This window comes from Pteropus alecto, unplaced genomic scaffold, assembly GCF_000325575.1.
Source record: "Pteropus alecto unplaced genomic scaffold, ASM32557v1 scaffold113, whole genome shotgun sequence".
Lineage (NCBI taxonomy): Eukaryota > Metazoa > Chordata > Mammalia > Chiroptera > Pteropodidae > Pteropus > Pteropus alecto.
This window is the reverse complement of record NW_006433949.1, coordinates 5,296,249-5,318,297: the sequence shown is the minus strand read 5'-3', so window position 1 is coordinate 5,318,297 and position 22,049 is coordinate 5,296,249. Positions and strand designations below refer to the sequence as shown.

The window sequence follows — 22,049 nt, the reverse complement described above, 5'->3', positions numbered from 1 at the left end:
TTCAGCTCAATTTTATTATCTAGAATTTGAGGCAGAGGAATAGGGTGAAGGAATATGGAGAGGGAGTAGGTAGAGTCAGTCTGGACCAGTGAGGAACAGAGACTGGAAGGTTGCAATGGAGGTGTGAGGTTGAGGGGCATTTCCACTTGGGAGTATCAACCTCTAGAATGTTTCCAGAAGTCAGTCTCCAGATGACACTTACTACATCATAGTGAGTATGTATGAGGTTAGGCAGGAAGCAGGAACATAGGTGGGAAGCAGGAACATAGTATAGGCTAGTCTTCCTCCACTGGGACAGCTGGTCTACCCAGACTACGTCTGAGCACTGTAGGGCCGGATGGGGATGCTGATCCGGTTCTGCAGCCAACTGATATAATCCTCTTGAGGCATATGGACAATGTGTTCTCGCACAAACTGTGGGGCAAATACAGTGGCAGCCTCAGATTTGGTGGGAAATCTGGTCTCTTTGCCCCTCAAGCCCCCAGGTCCTAGAAGATTTGTGACTAAGGCTGGTGGCTCCAGGATGGAGCACTCATAATGCCTGGAGCATCACGCCGGGGGTGGTTTTCTTAAGAAAAAGATCTCTTTCTAGCTTCCTGGTTCAACCGGCTAATTTTAAGTCCCTTCTTGTTAATATCGATCCAAAGAAATTTGAGGAGAGCAAGAAAACCTAGCTGTCTGCTTTTTTCTCTTTTTTCTATTCCTTAATATCTTTTGAAAAAGTCTTTTGTCCTTAAACTTCTTTTGGTTCATAGATCCCTTTGAGAATTGATGACAGCTATGGGTTTGCTTCCAGGAAAGGGTAAGACACAGAATGTAGTTTCATATGGATTCTAGATTAAGACACTCCACATCCAGGGATCAGAAGTTCTGTGATGTTCTCACTGGGAGAGGAATATGCTAAGTTTAACTGGCTAGGGCTGTGAACTCACCTCAGAAAGTGGGGCGGGGGGTGCGGAGCCTGCATTTCCTCCTCCTCTTACCCACTAGAGATTGCCACTTCCACACCTCCCATAACTGGCATGTGGAAGGTGGACCCCATAACTGACAAGTGGAGGTTAGACAGTTAGTTTTGGACTATCAGCTAGAGTCTTTCCGGAAAGATCCTTATAGGATGCAGGGAATGGAGTCTGGATGTATGAATTGGTCTTCAGCGTCATCCCCCTTCCCCCACTTCTGACCTTGCACCCACATACACACACCTAGGTCAGCCTGTGGAAGAGCCAACACGGCATGAAAGCGCCAAGAGGCATGAGGATTTCACCATTTGCCTCACTTCTTTATCTTGAGCATTGAAAGCCCTATTAGAATGTACATATGCCATCTGATAAAATTAAGGCAGTGACTCCACTAACATCTGTTAACACCTTCGTGTGGAGATTGTCTCCCTTCCCCATCTGCTGATAACCTTTTGATGCACTAGGAACGTCCAGAGTGGGCCGGTGATGGTGAACTACCATGGAAAACCACACAGCGACACCTCAGCACCCTGGTGTAAAGATCTGAATCCTTAACTTGACCTTCAAAGGTCTGCACAGGCTGACCTCTTTAATCCCCTTGGAACCATGCACTTCCTTGCTGGCTTTCTTCCAAACCCATTGACTACCAGTGAGTTCCTCCAACAAGTCAAGTTCTCTTCAGCTCTGGGGCCTTTGCATGTGCTGTCCCCTCTTCTTGACCTAGCCTTTCTCCTTCTCTTCATGGTGCTGTCTTTTCATCATTCATGTCTCAGCTTAAAAGTCACATTCCCCAGTCACCCTAATTAGGAAAGGTACCCTCTACCTTTACCTTAAATCGCTGTGCATACAGATCACCTGGGATCTCATTCAAATGCAGATTCTGAGTAGGTAGATAAGGTTTAGAGCCCGAGATTCTGCATTTCTAATAAGCACCCAGGTGAGGTCTGTGCCGCTGGTCCATGGGCCACAATTTTAGTAGCCAGATTTAGAGGGCTCCCTATTACGCTTGCCAGTTACTTTATCCACTTGTCCATTTATTTATGTCCCTCCAAAGCCTCCAAGTTTCCAGGGGGCACCATTTAACAAAGAATATGATGTCCCCTGGAGTTGAACGACCAAGGTCATGTGACAACCCCTCTTCTATCAGATGATAAGCTCTGCGAAGGCAGAGATCTCTATGTGTTTTTCATTGTGTCCTCAGCACTTAAGCAGTGCCTGGATGTTGAGGGGTGATCGGGTGAGGGCACCCAAGGCATTGCGAGGGGGGAAGGCTGTGGTGGTTACCTCGATCGCCACGGCAATGTCTGGAGAGCACAGTTCCCAGATTCTCAGATCCTGTAGCACCTTGAGGAGGACGTGGGGCCTGATCCTCAAGTCCAGGTTTTCCCCAAACTTCTGCAGTTTTGCCAGGATCTTTTTGGCGGGACGGAAATTCTTCAGATCTTCAGGGAGTTTGGACAGCAGATCAAAGTACCTTCGATTTCAAGAAGAGAGGGCCAATTAGGGAGCTGCTGGAAATTAGGTCTGGGCACATCAAGTCAGGTCGTCCTATCCACTCTCTTTCTACTAATCATGTGGTGTCTCCAGGGCAGCGTCAGCCTTTATCTGGGGGCCTCTCCTCCATCCTAAATGTAAAAGGCCCCCAAATTGGGCAAATTGTTAATTTTTAAGAGTGATAAAAGCTGGAGCATGGTTTGGATTCTCATTAAAAAAAAAAAAAGTAGGGACATGCTTTAAAGAGATGCATGTATGATTTTTCCAACAAGCAGACGATGTGAAAAGGGACACTGAGATTTTGAAGCTTCACTTTTGAGCGTTCGTCGGGCCAGGGAGGACATCACATGGATACAACTGTGGGGTACCTTCCAGAATGCAGGAGGCTCTCACATGCGAGATAGAGGGTGGAGGGAGGAAGTATGTGCATATTTCCCAGGTCCCTCATCGTGAGTAAGCTTGGGCCACGGCTTGGTGTGTTCCAGTGGATTTTGAGAACCCTCCTGAATGCTGTGACAGAGTGTGAGGGTAGTTTCTCAAGATGGTGGGAACAAGGTAGAGTCTAACCTGGAGGTGGTGCAGGTGTGATCAGAGTTTAAGGTATGTCTTTTAAAAAAGGCAAGGGGGAATGATAGCTCTTTTGTTAAAAAAAAAAAAAAAGTTTTTCCCTATATACACACACAGTAGAAAAATTTAAAGAAGGTATTGATCATCCACCATACATTTTGGGCTCCTTCTGCTGCTTTATGTTTTATGTTTTATGATATATATATATTTATGTATGTATTTATGTCTCTTTATATATAAGCTCCCGTTCCACATTATTAAAATCATGGAAGGGATTCTGGGTACAATTGTAGACTTTCTCATCTTACTCTTAGATCTTGATTGACTCACCCTGCCAGGATGAGGTTCATGAAATCACAGTTCTTTAGACTCTAGTTCTGTGTTGTGGATGACCACACGGAGACTGGGGTCAGGCACGGCTTTAAATCCTGAAGTTTCCTTGTTTGTAGAGTGGGGGTTAATATGTACCCTTCTGGATTTTTGTGGGGAATAAAGTAGATAATGTATGAAAATTGCTTAGGGTGGTGTCTGCCATCCAAGAATCACTCAGTTCATGTTGATCTTTGTTGTATTTATTATCGCCGCTGTGCTGTGGGCACAGTGTTCCTAGGATATGCCTGCCCAGTTTTATATCCTTAAAGGCTTAAATTACTTGGGGAAATATAGCGATCGCCCCAGAGACCTCAGAATCTAGAAGTCTTCAGGATGGTTTGCCTCATTTGCTGCTCCCATAGGGGCCGGGGAGTTAGTCCTTATTTGCAAGGCTGAATTGAACACAAGATAAATATGGAGAACAGAGCTGGTTGGATTATCTGTGCTTCGGGAACTGAGGGGGTTCTTGCCTGATTGCGCTATGGACATAGCCTGTTTGGGGGGCCCTACTGGTGGTCCAGGACAGTTTCGGAGCAATGTCTTTCTCTATCTTGAAGGATAATGGGATCAAATGTGATTGTGTAACCCCCTCCATCTCCGTCAAGGACCATCTTATCTGGTTCTCAGGAGCGTTACCAGTGGTCTGCAATTTCTTCTGCATCTCCTTTTACGGTGGAGATTTGGCGTCTCATTTTTGCTATATCCTTTTGAAAATTGGAGACGAGGACAAAAGAATGGAACTTCTGGAGACCTCTCTCTTCTTGGCGCCTGCATCACAGGTTGTATGAGAAAGAGGAAGAAGGGTCAGATCTGTTTCTCCCATAACCATCCTAGCTGGCCTTTGAGATCTGACTTAAACACCTGTGGCTTTGTGAGGTCCTTCTTAACCTTCCCTGCTGCTCCTTAATTTACAATCTGGCTCGGCTGCAAGATGATACAGCTCTCTCCAAGGTGCTGAAATGTTCTTTTCTTGCTTAATCCAGTCACTTTTTAATTTTTCAAATAAAATTAGCCCTGATTCTCTCTCTAGTTTTGGTCGTATTCGCTTTCTCATCTGTTAAATGGAGGATAATGATGATTCCTAGCTTTCGGAGGTGAGAATCAAATAATATAATATGTGTAATGTGCTGAGCTTAGTGTCAGACACATAGTAGGTGTTTAACTCATTGTTTCCTCTCTTCCCCTCTCCCTTATCATTTTGTGCATGTGTCCTGTCTTTCCAAGGAGACTTTATATTATGAATATAACCATGTCACTCACCTATATATGAATTTCAGTGGCTTCCCATTTTACTGAGAATAAAGTCCTGTGAGTAACTTGCCCTCCAAGGCACTGGACTATTCAGCCCCTACAATATTTTCCACTTTCATCTTCATCCCTCCCATCCCTTCTTTCTCAGCAATATATGCTTTGGCTCATGATCAAAATCTCTGAGATAAAATTCAACCTCCACAGCCAGGCTAGTAAGGCCTTTTATGATCTGGCCTCTGTCTATTCCTGATTACCTTGCAAGCAGCCAAAGCCCCAGTCACACCTGGTTAATGGCAGATCCTGGCCCACCCTTATGGCCTCTGGGACTTTGCTGTTGATTTTCTCTGGAACTCTCTTCCCTCCTACTTTTCCTGTGTGACTCTCTGGGTTTAAATTCCACCTTTACTCCTTAACAACTCGGTGACCTTCAATAAGAGACATTTCTGAGCCCACTTTTCTCATCTATAAAACGGGTCTAATAACAGCAACTACCCTACAGAATTGTTGTGAGGACTAAATGATGAACATGAAGCTCTTTCACCCATGAGAGGGGACATAGTAAGTGCCCTGGAAATAGCAACTATTTTTGTTAAACTGAAAATGTCCTTTCCTCCAGGAAGACCTTTCTGATTGCTGTCCCAGGCTAGGCAGCACATCCTTCTCCTAGGTTCCCTTAGCCCCCTGCTCGCTCCCCTAGTGGCCCTCATTGCCTTGGGTGGTAATCGCCTATTTCCTTGTCTGTTTCCTTCATTGGACTCGAAGCTCCCAGAAAGTGGGGACAAATCATCCCTGAACCCATGGCCCAGAGCCGGTAGCCCATCCATGCTGAAAGGGCAACCTTCATTGAATGGATGAGTTCGTTGGGGTGAATGGTCACTACATTCAAAGGGTAGGCTGGGAAGCGGGGAAGTTATTGGGCTGTCAGAACAGAAAAAGAAAAGATTCTGGTGGCCTCCTGGTGCTCTTAAAAAGATCAAGTTCCAAGTCTTAATTATGAAGTTCATGGCTGCGCATGATGTAGCTCTCACCGACCACTTCTCAGTGCTCTTCAAATTTTCCATGTCCCTTTCAGCCTTAGGACTTTGTGGGCACATTTCCTGCTGGCTGGAATGTCCTTCCACTATCTCATCTTGCCACCAGTACCTCTTTATCCTTCAGGGTTCAGCCTTAAAGTCGCCTCCTTAGAGAGGTCTTCTCAGACTACCCAGCCTAAATCAGGTCCTTTTGGTATGGCAATGATCATAATTTGGACCTATATACTAATTAATTCAATTATTTTGTTTCTGCCTTTATTTTCCAGGAGAGACTATGAGCTTTTTTTTTTTTTTCTGGCTAAAGAAATTTGGTAATATTTTATTTATAGTATTGTTCTTCATTAACCTATGAATAGTTTTTTCCTTAAACTTATTGGGGTGACATTGCCTAATAAAATCAAATAGGTTTCAAGTCATATACATACATACATACATACATACATACATACATACATACATACATACATACATACAGCGCATTGCGTGTTTACCACCCAAGGTTAAATTTCCTTCTGCCACCAGATATTTGATCCCCTCTACCCCTATCTACCTCCCCTCTCCCTTCTTCTCTCCGGTGACTTTTCAAGCGCAAGAAACATGCCTTTGTTCCCTAGCACTTGGCATCGGGCGGGCATATAGTAGGTGCCAGGTAAATGTCCTTAGACCGAATGGATCTGCATGTGTTCTTACTTCATGAGGATTTCCATCTTGTCCTGCAGACAGAAGCCGGCCTCCTGGGCCACACTGTAAAACTTGGCCCTCATGGCGTTACACACCCCACTCTTGGAGTGGATGATGTCACGGTTGGTGCGGCTGTAGACACAGATGAGAAGGGCTTGGGGGATCGGGCCCAAAGGACAAACCCATGAGGCTGGCATCTCTGAGCCCCAAGGTAGGCCCCTTCAGTAGGGATTCCCTATATCCACCTGGGCTCTCTGCTCAACCTGGAGCCTCCCCCAGCATTCCCTTGCATGTGGGAAGGACAGGTCTTCTCAATAGCATCAGGCTGGTGGTGCAGGCCTTATTAAATGAGCCCACAGACAGCTGTCTGGTCACTTGAGCCCAGTAAATGTTAAGGACTCTCAGATGAAGATGGAATTTGGAGCTGGGAGATTCAGGTTCAAACTCCAGTGCCACCCTTCTGAGCTCTGTGGGTCGGGCAAGACATTTCATTGGCTTCTCTGTAGAATGCGATAATGTCGCCACCTCACAGGATTGCTTTTGAGGAACAAGATAATGAATAAAGCATGCTTTGCTCAGGGGCTGGCACGGAGGAGAAATTAGTTGCCATTGTCAGAGTTGTTTCTTGCATCCTGACCACGAGCCCCTTGCCCAGGGAATTCCTCGTCCTTCAGCAGTGTCTATGGCTTCGGGGAGTCTGGTCTGCCTTGCGTTATTTCTACACCCCTGGGAAGATAGAGGGTGCGGTCACCACAGCTCCTCTTGCCCATCTCCTTCCGTCACCCATCTGGCCTACCTTTTAAACTTCTTCTGGATTGGTTGGCTGTGGCTTTCTCCACTTGTACTGCTGGATCTGTCGCTGAAACACAAAGGGATGGTTTCGAGTTGCTTGGAGCCTGCTTTTCACAAAAAGGGCACCTCCAAGGTCCCAATGACCCCTGCTAGCCTCTAGGATTCAGGTAAGGGAGGCGGTTCTAACCAAGGCAGCAGTCATAGAACTCAGTGTGTATTTTCGTCACCCACCTTTTGGCCTTTGCTCCTACCGTACCCCCCTGCCTGGAGAGTCTTCCCTGTTTCTTCTCCACCCGCTCAAATCCTACAATATTTCACGGTCTATAGCAAGTTCTCCCTGTTCCGACTCTCTTAGTCCAATGTTGACCTGCCTCTGAGAGTTGGCAGAATGACACATTTTCTGGATCCCAGTTTCGTTTGTATAAAATCGTTCTCTCTACCTGGAAGACAAGTTCATTGTGGACGCTCCCATCCTCCTCTCTATACATACATCAGCACTTAACCTGGGGCTGAGAGCAGATTTGGTGAAGAGATGGTTGAGTCCTCCCAGGCATGCTCTCTTGGGTGTTTCTGACCCCAGACCGCCTCTTCCTTCAAGGATTCTTTTCTCTAAATTGGACCCTTGAGTAGAACACCCATTTCACTTGACTTTGGAGGGAGAGCTGGATTCAAAGCTCAGCCCTGGCAACACCACCTCCCCATCTGTGGGCAAGTAACACTGCTCTGGATTGTCAGCTTTTTCATCTGTGACCAATCAACTTCTCATGCCATTTGACCCTTTCTACATGGGGGCTGATTGAATCCTTTGAGTGGCTGCTTCCTCCTGTGGCTTTGTCTGGCCAGGGTTCCTGGTGGGGGCTGTGGAGCTCCCTTGCTCATACTTATCCCTCTCCACACCTTCTCCCAGGTCCCCCTTTTGTGACCTGGGCCTTCAGCACCTTCTCTCCCACGCTGCCTTCCTTCGTTTCTTCCAAACGCCTCAAAAATGGACTCAACTACTTTATCTGTGTGGTTCTAGCGGGTAAGACTGATTTTCTTGCCCCTATGATGTGTAGCTAGCCCTTCCCTCTTGGCCTTGTGACATCTGGAACTTCTTAAGGAAGCAGGCCTGGTGCTTTCCCAGACCTCTCTCCACAGGAAAGGTCCCGGCCTTTGCTGCTTTTCACAGAGGCTCATGGGACTGCACCTAGAGGTCTTAGACCTGGCAGGTGTTGGATCAAATGCTTATCAAATGCTAGCTGGGATGCAGAGCCCCCGTAATAATACCCAGAAGGCTTTGTGTTCTGGGTATTATTACGGGGGCTCTGCATCTCAGCTAGCATTACCCAGCTACCCCAACCTCTAGATGAATTCTTTGGGGGAGCGTGTTGGCTTTGACTTTCTCCTGCTGACGGCTGACACTGTGACTTAGGGAGGAGGTGAGAAGTGAGAGAAGTTGTGTTTTTAGCTATGATAAACAAGCAAACAAACAGAAATAAACAGCAAAAGACTCTTTTGCTTGTCTCAACCTCCCCTTTCCTTGGCTCTCATTGAGTTTCAGCCATACTGGTCTTTGCTCCGTGCCTCTGAGTTGCTTCCTGTCTCAGGCCCTTTGCACATGACATTCCCTCAGCTTGGAACACTATTTCCACCTTTCCCAGTTGTGGGCTAGATTTTTCTTCCTTTTCCTTCAAGCCTCAGCTTAAATGTCAAACTCAGTCTTGGTCTGGTTCCTGGTGCTCAATGTTCACCTAATCCTCCCTACTTCTCCTGCAGAACGCTTTCTGTAGTCATGATTATACAGCTAAGTCTGTGGATTTATTCGATAAACGCACGATTCTCTCGTTAGACCGGCAGTTCTCAACCGTGCGCAGGATTCGGGGAGAATGCAGATGGAAAAAGGTCACATCTTTATTTTAACTAGGCTTGAGCAGAAATGGAAATCACAGGTATTTGCACATCACAGTACAATTGTGGGAGATATTTTGAGAAATCATTTACACTCGACACTAATCCAAAATTACGGTAGTTGCTGGAGCTGCTGCCGAGTCTTGCTGTAGAGTGCATCGTGGAAGGAGCTCGTAGATTACTACACCCCAGATTTGGTTTTAATAACGTCGTCTATATTGCTATAGATTTCTTTGTAAACCTATGTAATTTATAGTATGCATTTAAAAGCATTTTTCTGAAAGGATCCATAGGCTTCCTCAGACTGTCAAAGGGTTGATGTCATGTAAAAGTTATCACCCCAGTCCAGGCAGTGAGATCCATAAGGGCAGACTGTGTTTGTCTTATTCGCTACTGAATCCCCCCAAACCTAGCACAGTTCCTGGCACACAGATAAACATTCTTGAGATGAATAAATGAAATGGGGGCGGGGCAGATCTCCCCTCTCCCATTATAAGTCACCCAAGTAAAAAGGGAAAGACTGGTCTTATACAGTGCCCTGCCTACTTTATCCCTCCACTACTGGAGGATTTTGACCGTGTGGTATACAGTTGTTGGGGAGGAATGCCTGCATACTCCCCTCCCAACCCTGAGAGTTTAGGGGCTTATTTCCAGTGAAGAAGGAAAAGTTGCCCGCTCCCTGCCCCACTTTCCACAGTTTGGTGAGGAGCATCTCTGCAATGGCCCCTGTAACCGTGGGATGCCTCCCAACCCACCTGCTGCAGGCCCCAGGCCTTCCTACCTTGATTTGTGGGTGGTTTGCATGTCTTTATAGGCAGAATCACTCTTGATTTGTTTGATCATTGACAAGAAACTGCAAAGCAAAGTGAGTCTGTTAATAAGGCAGCAAACCTACAGTGCTCCTGAGGCAGTTATCTGCAGGAGGATGAAGCATTCTCTTTCTAGAGCAGGGCTCCTTAGATGCTACCGGATATAGGAATCACCTGGAGAGATTGCCAGGAATATAGATTCCTGGACCATACTCCTGCAGAGTTGGATACATTAGGTCTGGGATAGAGTCTTACCCCAGAAGCTGCATTTAAAACCACACATGCACACGCACGCGCGCGCGCGCACACACACACACACGCTTCTGATGCGTGTGTGCAGAGAGTGTATTTTTGAAACCTTAGAATTTCTCAGCATATCGTGAAATAATGCCTTTTAAAAATACAGTTTTCTCTTGAGATTCTGGTTCAGCGGGTCTGGGATGAAGACTAGGAATTTGTATTTTTTTCATGAGCACCCCAGCTGAGTCTGATCTTCAGGGATGTTTGGAAAACACTGACGGAGGAATTTAAGAAAAGGCTGTCTTCCTAGACGATGTTATGGTCTGAATGTTTTGTGTCTCCCCAAATTCTGGTGGCGAAGTCCTAACCCCGCAAGGTGATGGTTAAGAGGTGAGGCCTTTGGGAGGTGATTAGATTATGAGGGTGGAGCTCTCATGAATGGGATTAGTGCCCTTTTATGATAGACCCCAGAGAGCTAGCTCGTCTTTTCCACCACGTGAGGTTACAGTGAGGAGACAGCTGTCTGTGAGGGAGCGGACCCTCACCGGACACTGCATCTTGATCTTGGGCTTCCGGCCTCCAGAACTGTGAGATGTAAATGTCTGTTTATAAACTATTCCGTTTATGGCATTCTGTCAGGGCAGCCCAAACGGGCTATGATAGATAATAGAGGTTTGGCCTTGAGGCTGGGGGGTTGGGTAGATTGGCTTTTAGGGGTTCTTAAAAACCCCAGAATTCTATGTAAGCCTTGATGGGAGCAGATTTGTTGTCCACAGTGAAAAAAGGGAATCAGGATTGTAAAGCGAGGAGGGCGAAAGGAAACCCGAAGCTCATCCTAACTGTCCCTCTGCGGCAGCACGGAGGAGCCTTCAATATCTGCTGCCTTAGCGAGAGATTAGGGAGATTTTTCTCCCAGAGGAAATGATGAGGATGGGAAATTTTAACAGGTTCTGGCTCTGTAACCATGGTTATTTTATCATTAGCTGCGACTGCAGAGTTTTGTGAGAACTAGGTTCCCGCGCGGTTTTTATCTTTGACGACTTCATGCAGGTCACTCATTGCCATTCATCTCTGTCTGTGAGGTGGGGCGATGGCGATGGGTAACGGGTGATGAACCTGCCTCATCGAGGTGCTGCGAGTATTTCGTGGGACACTGTGTGTGAAATAAAACTAATAACCATCCCCAACACTGCCATTTATTGAGAGCTTCCAGTATGCCGGGCACATTCTAATATGTTAAATGCGTTTATCTCACTGACTGCTTAAAATGACTCATTCGAGTAGACATTATTTCCATAACAGTAATGATAATTTACTGGGGTAATATCATTTAATTCCCACTACATCCCTTTGAGATAGATTGTTAATGAGCCTCACTTTACGGAATGGCAATTGGGCTCAGAGAGGTAAAGCAACTTACTCAACATCACATAGCAATTAAATGATGGGAGTGGAGATTGACCCTCGTCTGTTTGTTTCCAAGGCCAATGCTTTGATCCTGTACAATCTCATTTCATAGATGAGAGAACCGAGGTTTAGAGAAAGGCTGAGTGACTAATTCAAGGGCACTAGATTTTGAACCCCTAGAAGTCTGACTCCAAAGCCAGTGTTCAGACATGGTTCTATAGTGTAGCGGTTAGCATGTCTGCTTTACACGAAGAATGTCCTGGGTTTGCGCCCCAGTGGAGCCATGGTCCATGGTCTACGGCCATACCACCCTGAACAAGCCTGATGTCTGATCTCAGTAGCTAAGCAGGGTCGGGCCTGGTTAGTACTTGGATGGGAGACCACCTAGGAAGACCAAGTGCTGTAGGCATAAATAATAATAACAACAAAAAAAAAAAACAAAACAAAGCCAGTGTTCACACTATGATTTCTTACAAAGGAAGGAGCCTCATGGAGCCGATGTTTCATCATTATTGCCTGTTTCTAATGCTGATAAATCAGGCACAGTGACCAGGGCCTTAAGGGCCAGCATTGTCTTTGAGTGCCTGCAAGTGCCACCCTCCGGAGCCCTGATGCGAGTTGAGGCAGGAGCAGACAAATTCATCATTACAAGCGGAGGCGGGGTGTGATGCATGTAAAAGTGCTTGGTGAGCTGTAATTATGGTAATAACAATAACCGATAAGTCATAGCCGGCATCTCAGTGGTCTGAAGGCGATGATGAACCACTTCTAGTGCCTCATTTATTTTCAGGCAGTAATTTGCTTACTCAGAGGGATCAACACTTGGGAAGGGAACTCCAGCTCTAGCCAGTGTGCTCTCCCAGGCTTTTAGAGGTCAGACAGTCTGTGGACAAGGCTTCCCACCAGAAAGAAGACACTTCAGGTTCAAGTGTGACCCCCTGAGCCAATCACATTGGTCTCTGGCTTGAAACTTCAAAGGATTTTTGTTTCTTCTAGGATCGACATCAGAATCCTCGGGGAGGCCTCCAAGGTCCCCAGACAGACTTGCACCTCTTCCCATCCATTTTTGGCTGCATTTTAGTTCCTTGAAGGTGCCATGGTCCCTTTTGACCATATTTGCACATGTGCTGCCTATAATGTTCTCCTCTGCCCCCTGCCTGTCCTACCCCCAACTTTGACCGGCTAACTTTCATGCTTCAAAATCTCAGCTTAAAGTTTCTTCCTTGGAGGAAAGTTCTCAGATCCTGATCCCCATCCCAGATGAGACTGGATACCCCTATTATTTACTCTCACAGGTCTGAGTTTTCCTTCCAGAACCCTTCCCTCTATAATTAGTATATAGCCCATACATACTTATAAATATTCACTAACAGAATGAATGAATAACCCAAGGATCCCTGGGTTGCAATGTAGCAGAGTGGTAGAGAATGGTTTTTCGGAATTAGAAAGGTTCGGGTTCAAGTCGCGGTTATACCATGAGCTGGGTGACCTTGAACAAGATCCTTCCCTTCTCTGAGCCTCATTTCCTGACTTGTGAAATAAAGAGATAATAATACCTACCTTGCAGAGTGGTTGTAAGAACCCGGGGAGATGTTACTCGTGGAAGTACACACCCCTCGGTGCTTGTTTCAGAGAAAAGGCTCGATGACTGGGAACGGCTATCGCTGTCACCGCTGTTATTCTGCTATCCTTTACTCGCCCTAGAAGTCAAGAGAACATACCTGGGCGCCTTTTTTTGCATCTCGTTATCCATCATAATTGTCCTCCGGGCTTCTTCCCAAACCATCTCCAGGAGCTTCTGCAGATCTGATGGGAACATGGGAGGTCACCGTTGGGAGGGCTCTCTTGACACAGGATTGTGCAGGGCAGGGTCCAGCCCCTGGCCTGATGTTGCTTGCCTCTGTTTCTGACTGTTGGGGAGCTGGAGAGGGATGGGATCGGGGTCCAGAAGCAGCAGAGGCTTGTAGTGTTTGGTAGGTCCTAAATCTGACCTTGTCACTCCCTTGCTTAACACCCTTCAGCAGACTCTCCATTTGGCTTTGGGCAACATTTAAATCCCTCTGCATAGTCCCTGAGGTTCTGTAGGATCAGGCTGCTCTTTTTTCTCTCCTGTCTCATCTCATGCCCGCCCCTGCCTTAAACTCTGCTGTAGCCAGAGAGAACTGTTTCCAACTCCGGGAAGAAATCGTCTTGTTCAGGAAACCCTCTCTGATCCCGTAGACCTGATGTTCCAAACTGGTGATCCATGGGCCGAATATCACTCACAGATATGTTTGATTTGATTCGCTGTAGTTGCCAATCTTTTAAAACTGGAAGGTTTCACATAAAATTCCAGACCTTGACCTCTGGCTTCCCCAGGAAAGAATCCGAGATGGCGGGCTTATTCCTGCCACACCCTGGCTGTGACCTTTAGCCAGGCGTGTACTCTCCAGCTCCCCGCGGCACCCACCACGCCTCATTGCATTGGTCGACTTTTATTCCATCCCTAATATTGTTGCTTTTTACCTAGTGTAGAGATATTTCTTTGTATCTGACTGTTCTGGGTTGAATTATGTCCTCTCAAAAGATATGGACTTCTGAATGGGAATTAGTCACATTCTTACCTGGAAATAGGTAAGACGTAATTAGTTAAGGCGAGGTCATTCTGGAGTAGGGTGGGCACCCGATCCAATATAATAAGAGGGGAGAGAGAGACACAGGAGAAGATGGCCATGTGGTGACAGAGGCAGAAATTGGACTGATGACGCATCTACAAGGCAAACTGCCGAGGCTTGCCAACGAGTACCAGAAGCTAGAAAGGGCAAGGAAGGTCCTTCCCTACAGGTTTCAGGGGAAGCACAGCTCTGCTGACACCTTGATTTCAAATTCTAGCCTCCAGAACTGTGAGACAATCCATTCCTGTTGTTGTAAGCCACCCAGTTTGTGCCACTTTGTCATGGCAGCTCCAGGAAACTGATACGGTGACACTCGCAGAATTTAAACGATGAACTGTATTTGGAGTAAGCTGTGTGCTTCAAGAAAAGTGGGAGCATGGACGTCCTAAGTGTTTTTTATGGATACAGATTTGCAAGTACCTGGCACTGTGCTTGTTGTTTATGGGTCTCAGTCGAAATTTATTGCCGAATAAATACCTGAATGACTAAGGAGAAAACGAGGGAAAGATTTGGGAGACAGCGAGTTAGATTTGGGGTGTCAGCAGAGGAGGACAATGCCGGCGGAGACACTTTTCACTTTCAGTAGGTGCCTGTGGTCGGTTCAGGCTCCTGTCTCAGAAGCCACACCTGGAAGGGTAAAGCCCAGTGCTTCCTAAGGCCATTTGTGTCTAGCCTCGTTTATGAATGCAGCTATTGGGTGCTAGTGACCTTGGAGCCATCTAGGCTGTGATAAACATCAACATTTAGCCCTTTCCACTCCACCTTCCTCATTCCCAAGTAGTTTGTTTTCCTAGTAATGTGTGGTCATAATTCCATTTGACTTGAATCTGACCTTCGTCTTTGTCTTATCGTGCCTACCCTACCCCCTACTGCCACACATCCTAGAGTCCTTGGGGTGTGTCCAGAAGCCTGTTAGTGAGGGAGCTGTGGTTGGTTCCTCCACTTTCTTCCCCTTCCCTGAAAACCACGCAGCAACATCTGACTTCTCCACCAGCCTGGGGGCGGGGGAGAGCGGGTGGATACCAGCAAATGACCCCAAATGGCACATTGGGCAGCTTTCCTAGAGGATCGTGTCTAAAGCTCCACACATCACTTAATACTCCATAATTTTTTTCTCTGCTTGCCAATAATGCCTCTGGGCAGGAATGGCGTCCCCCAATGTTAATCTTCATCTGCATAGCTGAGGTTGGACATGTGCGAAATAGAATAAAGCCTTGGGGCTGTGAGGCCCCATCTACTCTTCAAGCCTACCTGAGAGAAGAGACCTGTTTGGAAAGGGTGCGGGTGCCATAATGGAGAGTTTCTCCGAGGAAGACAGCCCTGCGATGGGTGCCCGCACTCAGAGGGAACCCGCTCAGTTCTCAGTCCCTAGGACTTTCGGGGTGTCGTTACACACTGCTTGAGACAGTGGCATCCCATATTTTCAAATACCAAACCTTGTCTTCAAAGCGAAAATTCTGACTTCCTTCCTCCGTCTTCCATCTCTAGCCTGTCTAAGGATCTTAGTCTTAAGTGACTAAACCCATTTCTTCCTCTATTTGGGGGAAAATAGGAGAGGTCTTTTTGTTGTATGGAATTGGATTGAGGGAGAATATTAGCTGGCATAGGACCCCTCTTTTTGAGTTATTATCTAAGTGAGTTTCTCCTCTAACAGTTAGTTCTAAGGATGGGAGCTTCAAGATCGGCAGAAGGATCAGCCTGAACTTTGGTTCCTCGGGAATCCCCCCCACCATTGATTTGGGGAGGGGATCAGTCCACGGAGAGGCCACAACCTGCTGTCCTCAGTGATTTGCACCCACAAAGACTTCATTCTGCAGCCAGCCCTGGAAATTAGACCTTGGTCAAATGATGTGTCTCTCAGGATAGGATTCATGAATTCAGAATCAATTTTGCAGAGGTTTTTAGAAGGCAATTGAAGTCTGGGAAATTAATCTACTTTTATCGAGGCTGTGACAAATGGGATGGAGGTTAAAGTGTAAACAGAGGAAAAGGGTGGGGGGGGTGGGAGTAGGAGGACTTTATCTCTGTGACGTAGGTCTCTGGTGGAAATGCATTTCCTGGCCATTGTGCATCTTCTGTGTGTCAGGGTGAAGGTGAGTAAGACATTGTTCCACGCCTGTGGAGAGCTCCCATTCCTTTTCCCTTTCTTCCTTAATAATAGAAATTATGAAATAAATAATTCGTGTCTATGTCTTTGCATATACTGTGTGTTTGTGTGTGTGTGTACAACGGGGAGCATTTACTAATCCAATTTCCCGACATTCTTTGTAGCTAGGCATGGCCCTATGTCTAAATTCCGGGCAATGAGATTTTAGTAGAAGTGTGTGGAGCTTCTGAGAAGGCTGCTTAAACTCATCTGGGACTGGGTACTTTCATCCTTTGCCAACTTCCTTCTGCTTCCAGACTCTAATGTGGCTGTGATGACTGGCATCCCGGCAGCCATTTTGGATCATGAAGTGCTATTAAGCACAGTGGAGAAGAGAGACAGAAGGGATTAGGATTCTCGATAACCTTTTGGAGTCATTCTACCAGCCATGGGCTGGTCTTCTTTAATCAGCAAGAAAAATAAACTTGCATCTTTTTTCTGCCATTATTCTTCAGATCTCTGTATGCAGCCAAAAGAAGTTCCTACCCAATACAGTATGATGTAGTTGTAAATTAAAATTAAGTACTCAGTAAAAGCAACTGCACTGTACTAAGAGAATTGAGAGGAAGGAACCCAGGAGAGTCAGAGAAGACATTACGGTGGAGGGGATATTTGAATTGAGTCTTGAAGGTCGAGCAGGAGTCGACCAGACTGAAGGGTCAGAGGTGAAAGGGCACTGCAGACAGGGGAAGGCACAAAAGTATATGCATTGTTTAAGAAGAAGAAGAAAGTATTTTGGTGAGGTTGGAGTGCCTGGTGTAAGGCGTGAAGTAGCAAGAGCTGAGCCTAGTATAGGCAGTCTGGGGCAAGGTCGGATGCAATGTCTTAGAGGCAGTGGGGTGTCATTGAAAGATGGGGAGCACGATATCAGATTTTTAATTTAGAAAGTTCCTTCTGGGTCAATATGGGGAAGAATCTGTGGGCAAGTGAGGGCAAGACAAGGAGTGGAGAGACTAATTAGGAGGTTGGAGCTGTCATCTACATGAGAGGTGATGAAAATCTGGATAAGGGGGTCCCAAACTTAGGTACCTACACGGGTCAGGTAGTGCCAGAAGTGATTGTCATGGAAGAAAAAATCAAGATGCTCTCTTGCTCTTCCATTTCCCACTTTTTTTGTTTAGAGAGTCGGGTAAAGCATAGACCTTTGAGGGCCAGATGATCTGGTTTCACATTCAAATTCTGGCTCCATCACTTACTCGGTATGTGACTTTGGGCAAATTATATATGTGCTGGAAGCTACAATAATGCCTGACACATAGAAGTCCTTTAAAGTGTTAGCTGTTGTACCGCCGTCATCATCATTATCCTAAGGAAAACAGTAGGGCAGATGAGACGATAAGTGGCCGTACACCTGTCCAATTGTGAGCGGTGGAATGATTGGGGAGGGGTGGGGACAGTGGAAAACTAGAGAGTACATGCCCCAAGAGGGGCAGCTCCAGTTGAATGTTGTCACGCAGGGTCGAGGCCCATTGTTGCCACAAGGGCGATTTTTTTTTAAATCAGAATTTTTATGTTAAATCTTTTAATCTTAAAAAGCCACTCCTCCTGTTTTTATTTTTTATTTTTTTAAACCTTGTGTGCTAAACAAACCTAAGTGTCGGGAACTGGCCTATGTGTCCCAAAATCAAGACAAAAATCAAGACAAAATCAAGACAAAATCAAGACAAAATCAAAACAAAAGCAATAGGAATGAAGAGAGTAGGGTTCAAAAGAGTTTTAGGTGATAACACTATTTGGGGCTGGCAGTTGGGTAGATTTGGGGAGAAGGTGGCCATTGGGGAAGGGTCTTTGAGGCCTCAGGTGCCTGGAGAGATGGCACCATTCATCCTTCCTGTCATCACAGAGTCCCTTTCCCCCTCTGCTTTCTCCTTCCTTCACCACTCAGGCTGCCACTGGGAGAACCATCTGCAAGTTTGGGGGCCGAGGCAGTGTCTTGAAGCTGGAGACACATCTCTGTTCTTCTTATTCAAGAGCAAGACTTTTAGAGTTGAAAGACACATTAATGAATATATCATTAATAACCACACAGACACTTTTGAAAAGAAAATCAGGTCCTGTTTCTCCTATACTGAAAACCTTCCAGAGACTTCTTATTGCACTTGGGATAATTCTGAAGTCCTTACCTTGCTCTGCAGATGTCGTGCATGCTCTGGCCCCTGCCACCCTCCCTGGCTTCATATCCTCAAGGTCTCAGCTCAGACGTCAGAGCTGAGAGAGGCCTTCCTCGACCCTGGCTAAAGTAGCCCCATTCCCACCAATAGTCTCTCTCTAGCCCGACCTCTTGTTTTATTTATTTGCTTGTTTGTTTGTTTGTTTATTCATTCATTCATTCATTCATTCATTCATTCATTCATATAAAATATTATCTACAGTTGCCTTGCTAGTTATAGTTTTCTTACTTATTGTCTCTTCTTCTTTCTAAAATGTAAGCTTGGGGAGATCAGGTACTGTAACTCTCCAGGCATTCAATAGCTGATCAGTAGATAGGTATTGAATGAAAGAAGGTTCAAGAAATCCATAAGTCACACATTTGCTGATAGCTTATCTTAGTTCCTCTCTGTCTCAAATGATACTTCTGTTCAGTAAACAGTTTTTCAGGGCTTGGAGCCTTTCTTGGTCCCCTGTCACCAAGGGGGAAATTTTTCTCACTGGCAGTCATCGCTCTGCGTCCTGACCACTCACTGGATTCTTGCACTTTTGCCCATTTCTGGCTTGGATGATCAGGGTCCCAGTCAGGCTTTCTGGTCTACCTGGATCTCTTGTCCAACCTCCTTGAATCTATACTACACCCAATCTTTGCCTGCTCAGCTCAGCCCAGGCTTGGTTGTTATGGGCATCTGGAGATTGTGGAAGAACCCTGGCTGAGAAGGCAGGCCCCAGCTTGGGTGCCGCTGAGCGAACAGCAGCTATGGATATGGCAGGGAGGTGTCTCATGCAGCAGAGTCGACACTTTTGCAGTGGGCCGGCCACCTCTCTCATGTCCTTGTCTTTCTCTTTTTCCTTTCTACCTACTCCAATCCATAAAGCCTTCCACGGATTTTTCTAAAGAACTCGTGTCCCCCAAATTGCGAACCACTGTAAAGGTGTGTTCCAGAGTGGGGGATCACGGAGTGATACAAATTCCATATATAAAATGTTTAGAAAAGGCAAATCCTTGGAGACAGAAAGTAGATCTGTGGTTGCTGGGGGTGGGGGCTGGGAAAGGAGAGGATCTGCCAGTGGATTTGAGGTTTTCTTTTTTGGTGGGTTGAAATGTTCTAAAATGAGATTGTGGTTATCTAACTCTGTAACTTTAGTAAGAAAAGCATTGAATCGTACACTTGAATTGAGTGAATTTTATGGTATGCAAATTATAAGTCAAAATCTGTTAAAAAGAGACACAGAATTTCAAAACCTAGTAAGAAAAAATATTAAATATCTCATTAATAATGTTTATATACTGACTGCATGTTGAAATGATACTATTTTTTATAAATCGGGCTAAATGTAATATATTATTAACATTTTAAACAAAGACATTGATGACCAGTGGCTGTCTCCGAAGGAGAAATGGCTCGGAGTCACTCAGGTTATAGGATTTGTTTCTGATCTCCACTGGTGTAAAGCAAAGGGGTCTAAGGAAATAGCACAGGGTGAAGGGACCCCTGTGTCCCCTTTAGTTGAGCTGGGGCAGAAGTGAACCAGGAGGGGTTCTCGATATCTGGCTTCAAGGCAAAGTGTCAGGGCAGATTGCTCAAACCTCAGGTCGTACTTACTGACATGGAGAGGTTCTTCGTCTGGCTTGGTTGAAGACGATTCATTGTCCTCGATGTCCTTGCTGCCCGTTGCCTGGTTGATCACACTTGGGGGCTCATCTGAGCCAGGGTTCATGGAGAGCATGCTGCTCTGGGGAGAGGAGCCCCCACTAGTCCGAGACAGACTGAGTGTGGAGCCTCGCCGGCTTGGTTTGCGGCTCGTGGCACGTGGTGCAGGAATTTTGAATTTTTTACTCTGAAGGAGAGAGAGAAGAAAAGGGGGTTTTAGAAAGAAGGAAGGAAGGACAGGAGGATGGAAGGAAGAAGAAAAAGAAGAAGGAGGGTCGAAAGAAAGGAGGGAAGAAGCAAGGAAGGGATGGGAAGGAGAGGAAGGAAGGGAAGGAGGGAGGGAGGAAAGAAGGAAGGAAAGAAAAAAGCGAAAACCTGGCTCTGAATGTGAATTCCTTTTAGCTCTTTCCAAACACTATGAGATACATCCTCAGTGTGGAATTACCTTCTGTCGCAAATTGAGATAATTTAAAAATAGGTACTACTTGAAGTAAATGCGATGAGACTTATTCTATTTAGTGAGTCCCACGATTGCCCAAGCAGTCACTACGGGAAGCCAAACACGAATTCCAGTGATGCTGCCGTGACCTAGAGTAATAATCATCATTATTGCTTTTTAACCTGTGGAAGAAGATGGCTCTAATCGCTACATCTTGGTTTTTGACTCCAAATCACATGCATCGACTCCTTGTTCACCATGTTGATGCCTGGGCCTCAAGGAATGAAGATTTGTATTAATTTGGGTTTTCCAAAGAACACGAGATGGAGAAATTCTAAGCTTAACCTTTAGAAGGTGGAGTAGGAGGAAGCAGAGTTGGCTAGTGGGGTTGCACTCTTGGGGGAAGACTCATGGTTATGGTGGGTCCAGGAGGGTCTGGATGACAAGTCCTAGAAGGTCTGGGTAGGAAGGGAAAGTCTTGTAAGGGGAACACAGATTTTTGTTGGAAGGAAAGGAGTCAGAGAGGATTGGTTACAGGGGAATGTGTGTGTGTGTGTGTGTGTGTGTTTATGTGTGTGTATGTGTGTGTGTGTATATACACACATCCTCTTGCATAACTGGTGTTCTTTCAGAATGCACTATGTGGGATCATATCCTCACTTAACTCATGACCCAAGTCTTAGAGAGGCTTCCTAACTTGCCGAAGGTCACATAAGTACCAAGTGGTACATCCAGGACTCAAACGCAGGTCAGGCTAATGCCAAAGCTAATTATTATGCTTCGCTTAAAAATACTGTAAAAGCCTTTTTCGGTGGCATTGAAAATGCCCCTGATCCTGTGCTGTTGATTCTTTATGACCTTTAAAATACCAGGTTTATGGTGGGGAAGAGTAGGCCCTCAGCTGCTCCAGAGTTAAGAGCTCAATAAGGGCCTGGGCTATAGTTTACACTCGATTCATAGAAACAATTTTATTTGATAACATTTAAAATGAAAGCTCTTACAGGGCAGACTGAGGTCTTCTTGAGATGAAACTCATACTGTTTGATACCCTAGGGAAGAAGACAGGGAGAAGTTGTAGCCACACAAACATTTAACAAATATCTAACAGGGTGGAGAGAATTGTATCCAGCTGGATTCATTTCAGGGAGTCCACCATATACGATCAGAAGTAATTTTTTCATTGGCTACCTTGTAGGGCCCTGAGTGTAGGTGGAACTTCCCTGCATTAGAATTGGGGAAGGATTTCTTGGTTGCACAGTGGAGGAAGAGGGAGGAAGAGGGATGGGGAAGGCTGTCAGGCTTAAGATGTGATCTCTCCTGTGACCTATCCCCCTTACCCAACCTTTAGTGAAATTCTGCACTAATGACAGAATGCTTCAGAGTGTAACCTACTGGGCAACTGGAGTATGAACTGGGCTTAACCAGATCTCCAAGGGGACATGTGGGTTACAAAATGACTGTGACGAAGCAAAAGCAAATGCCAAAAGTTGAGGTGTTCTCTTCTTGGATAAATT

The 22,049-nt window shown here is 45.9% G+C and overlaps 1 protein-coding gene and 1 pseudogene across 1 annotated transcript in view; one reads left to right on the top strand and one right to left on the bottom strand.

The window, feature by feature from the left end:
- Positions 1-312: 312 nt before the first annotated feature.
- CCDC60 (coiled-coil domain containing 60) overlaps positions 313-22,049 on the bottom strand; it is a 131,546-nt gene continuing 109,809 nt past the window's right edge. The window contains exons 7-14 of the mRNA XM_006908707.1: positions 20,049-20,283; positions 13,215-13,299; positions 9,819-9,890; positions 7,155-7,217; positions 6,368-6,490; positions 4,029-4,160; positions 2,244-2,433; positions 313-414 (exon numbers count right to left, since the gene is read on the bottom strand). Coding sequence (XP_006908769.1) covers positions 313-414; positions 2,244-2,433; positions 4,029-4,160; positions 6,368-6,490; positions 7,155-7,217; positions 9,819-9,890; positions 13,215-13,299; positions 20,049-20,283 — 1,002 coding nt within the window. The remainder of the gene's footprint in view (positions 415-2,243; positions 2,434-4,028; positions 4,161-6,367; positions 6,491-7,154; positions 7,218-9,818; positions 9,891-13,214; positions 13,300-20,048; positions 20,284-22,049) is intronic.
- On the top strand, positions 11,787-11,902 carry LOC112477309 (annotated as a pseudogene).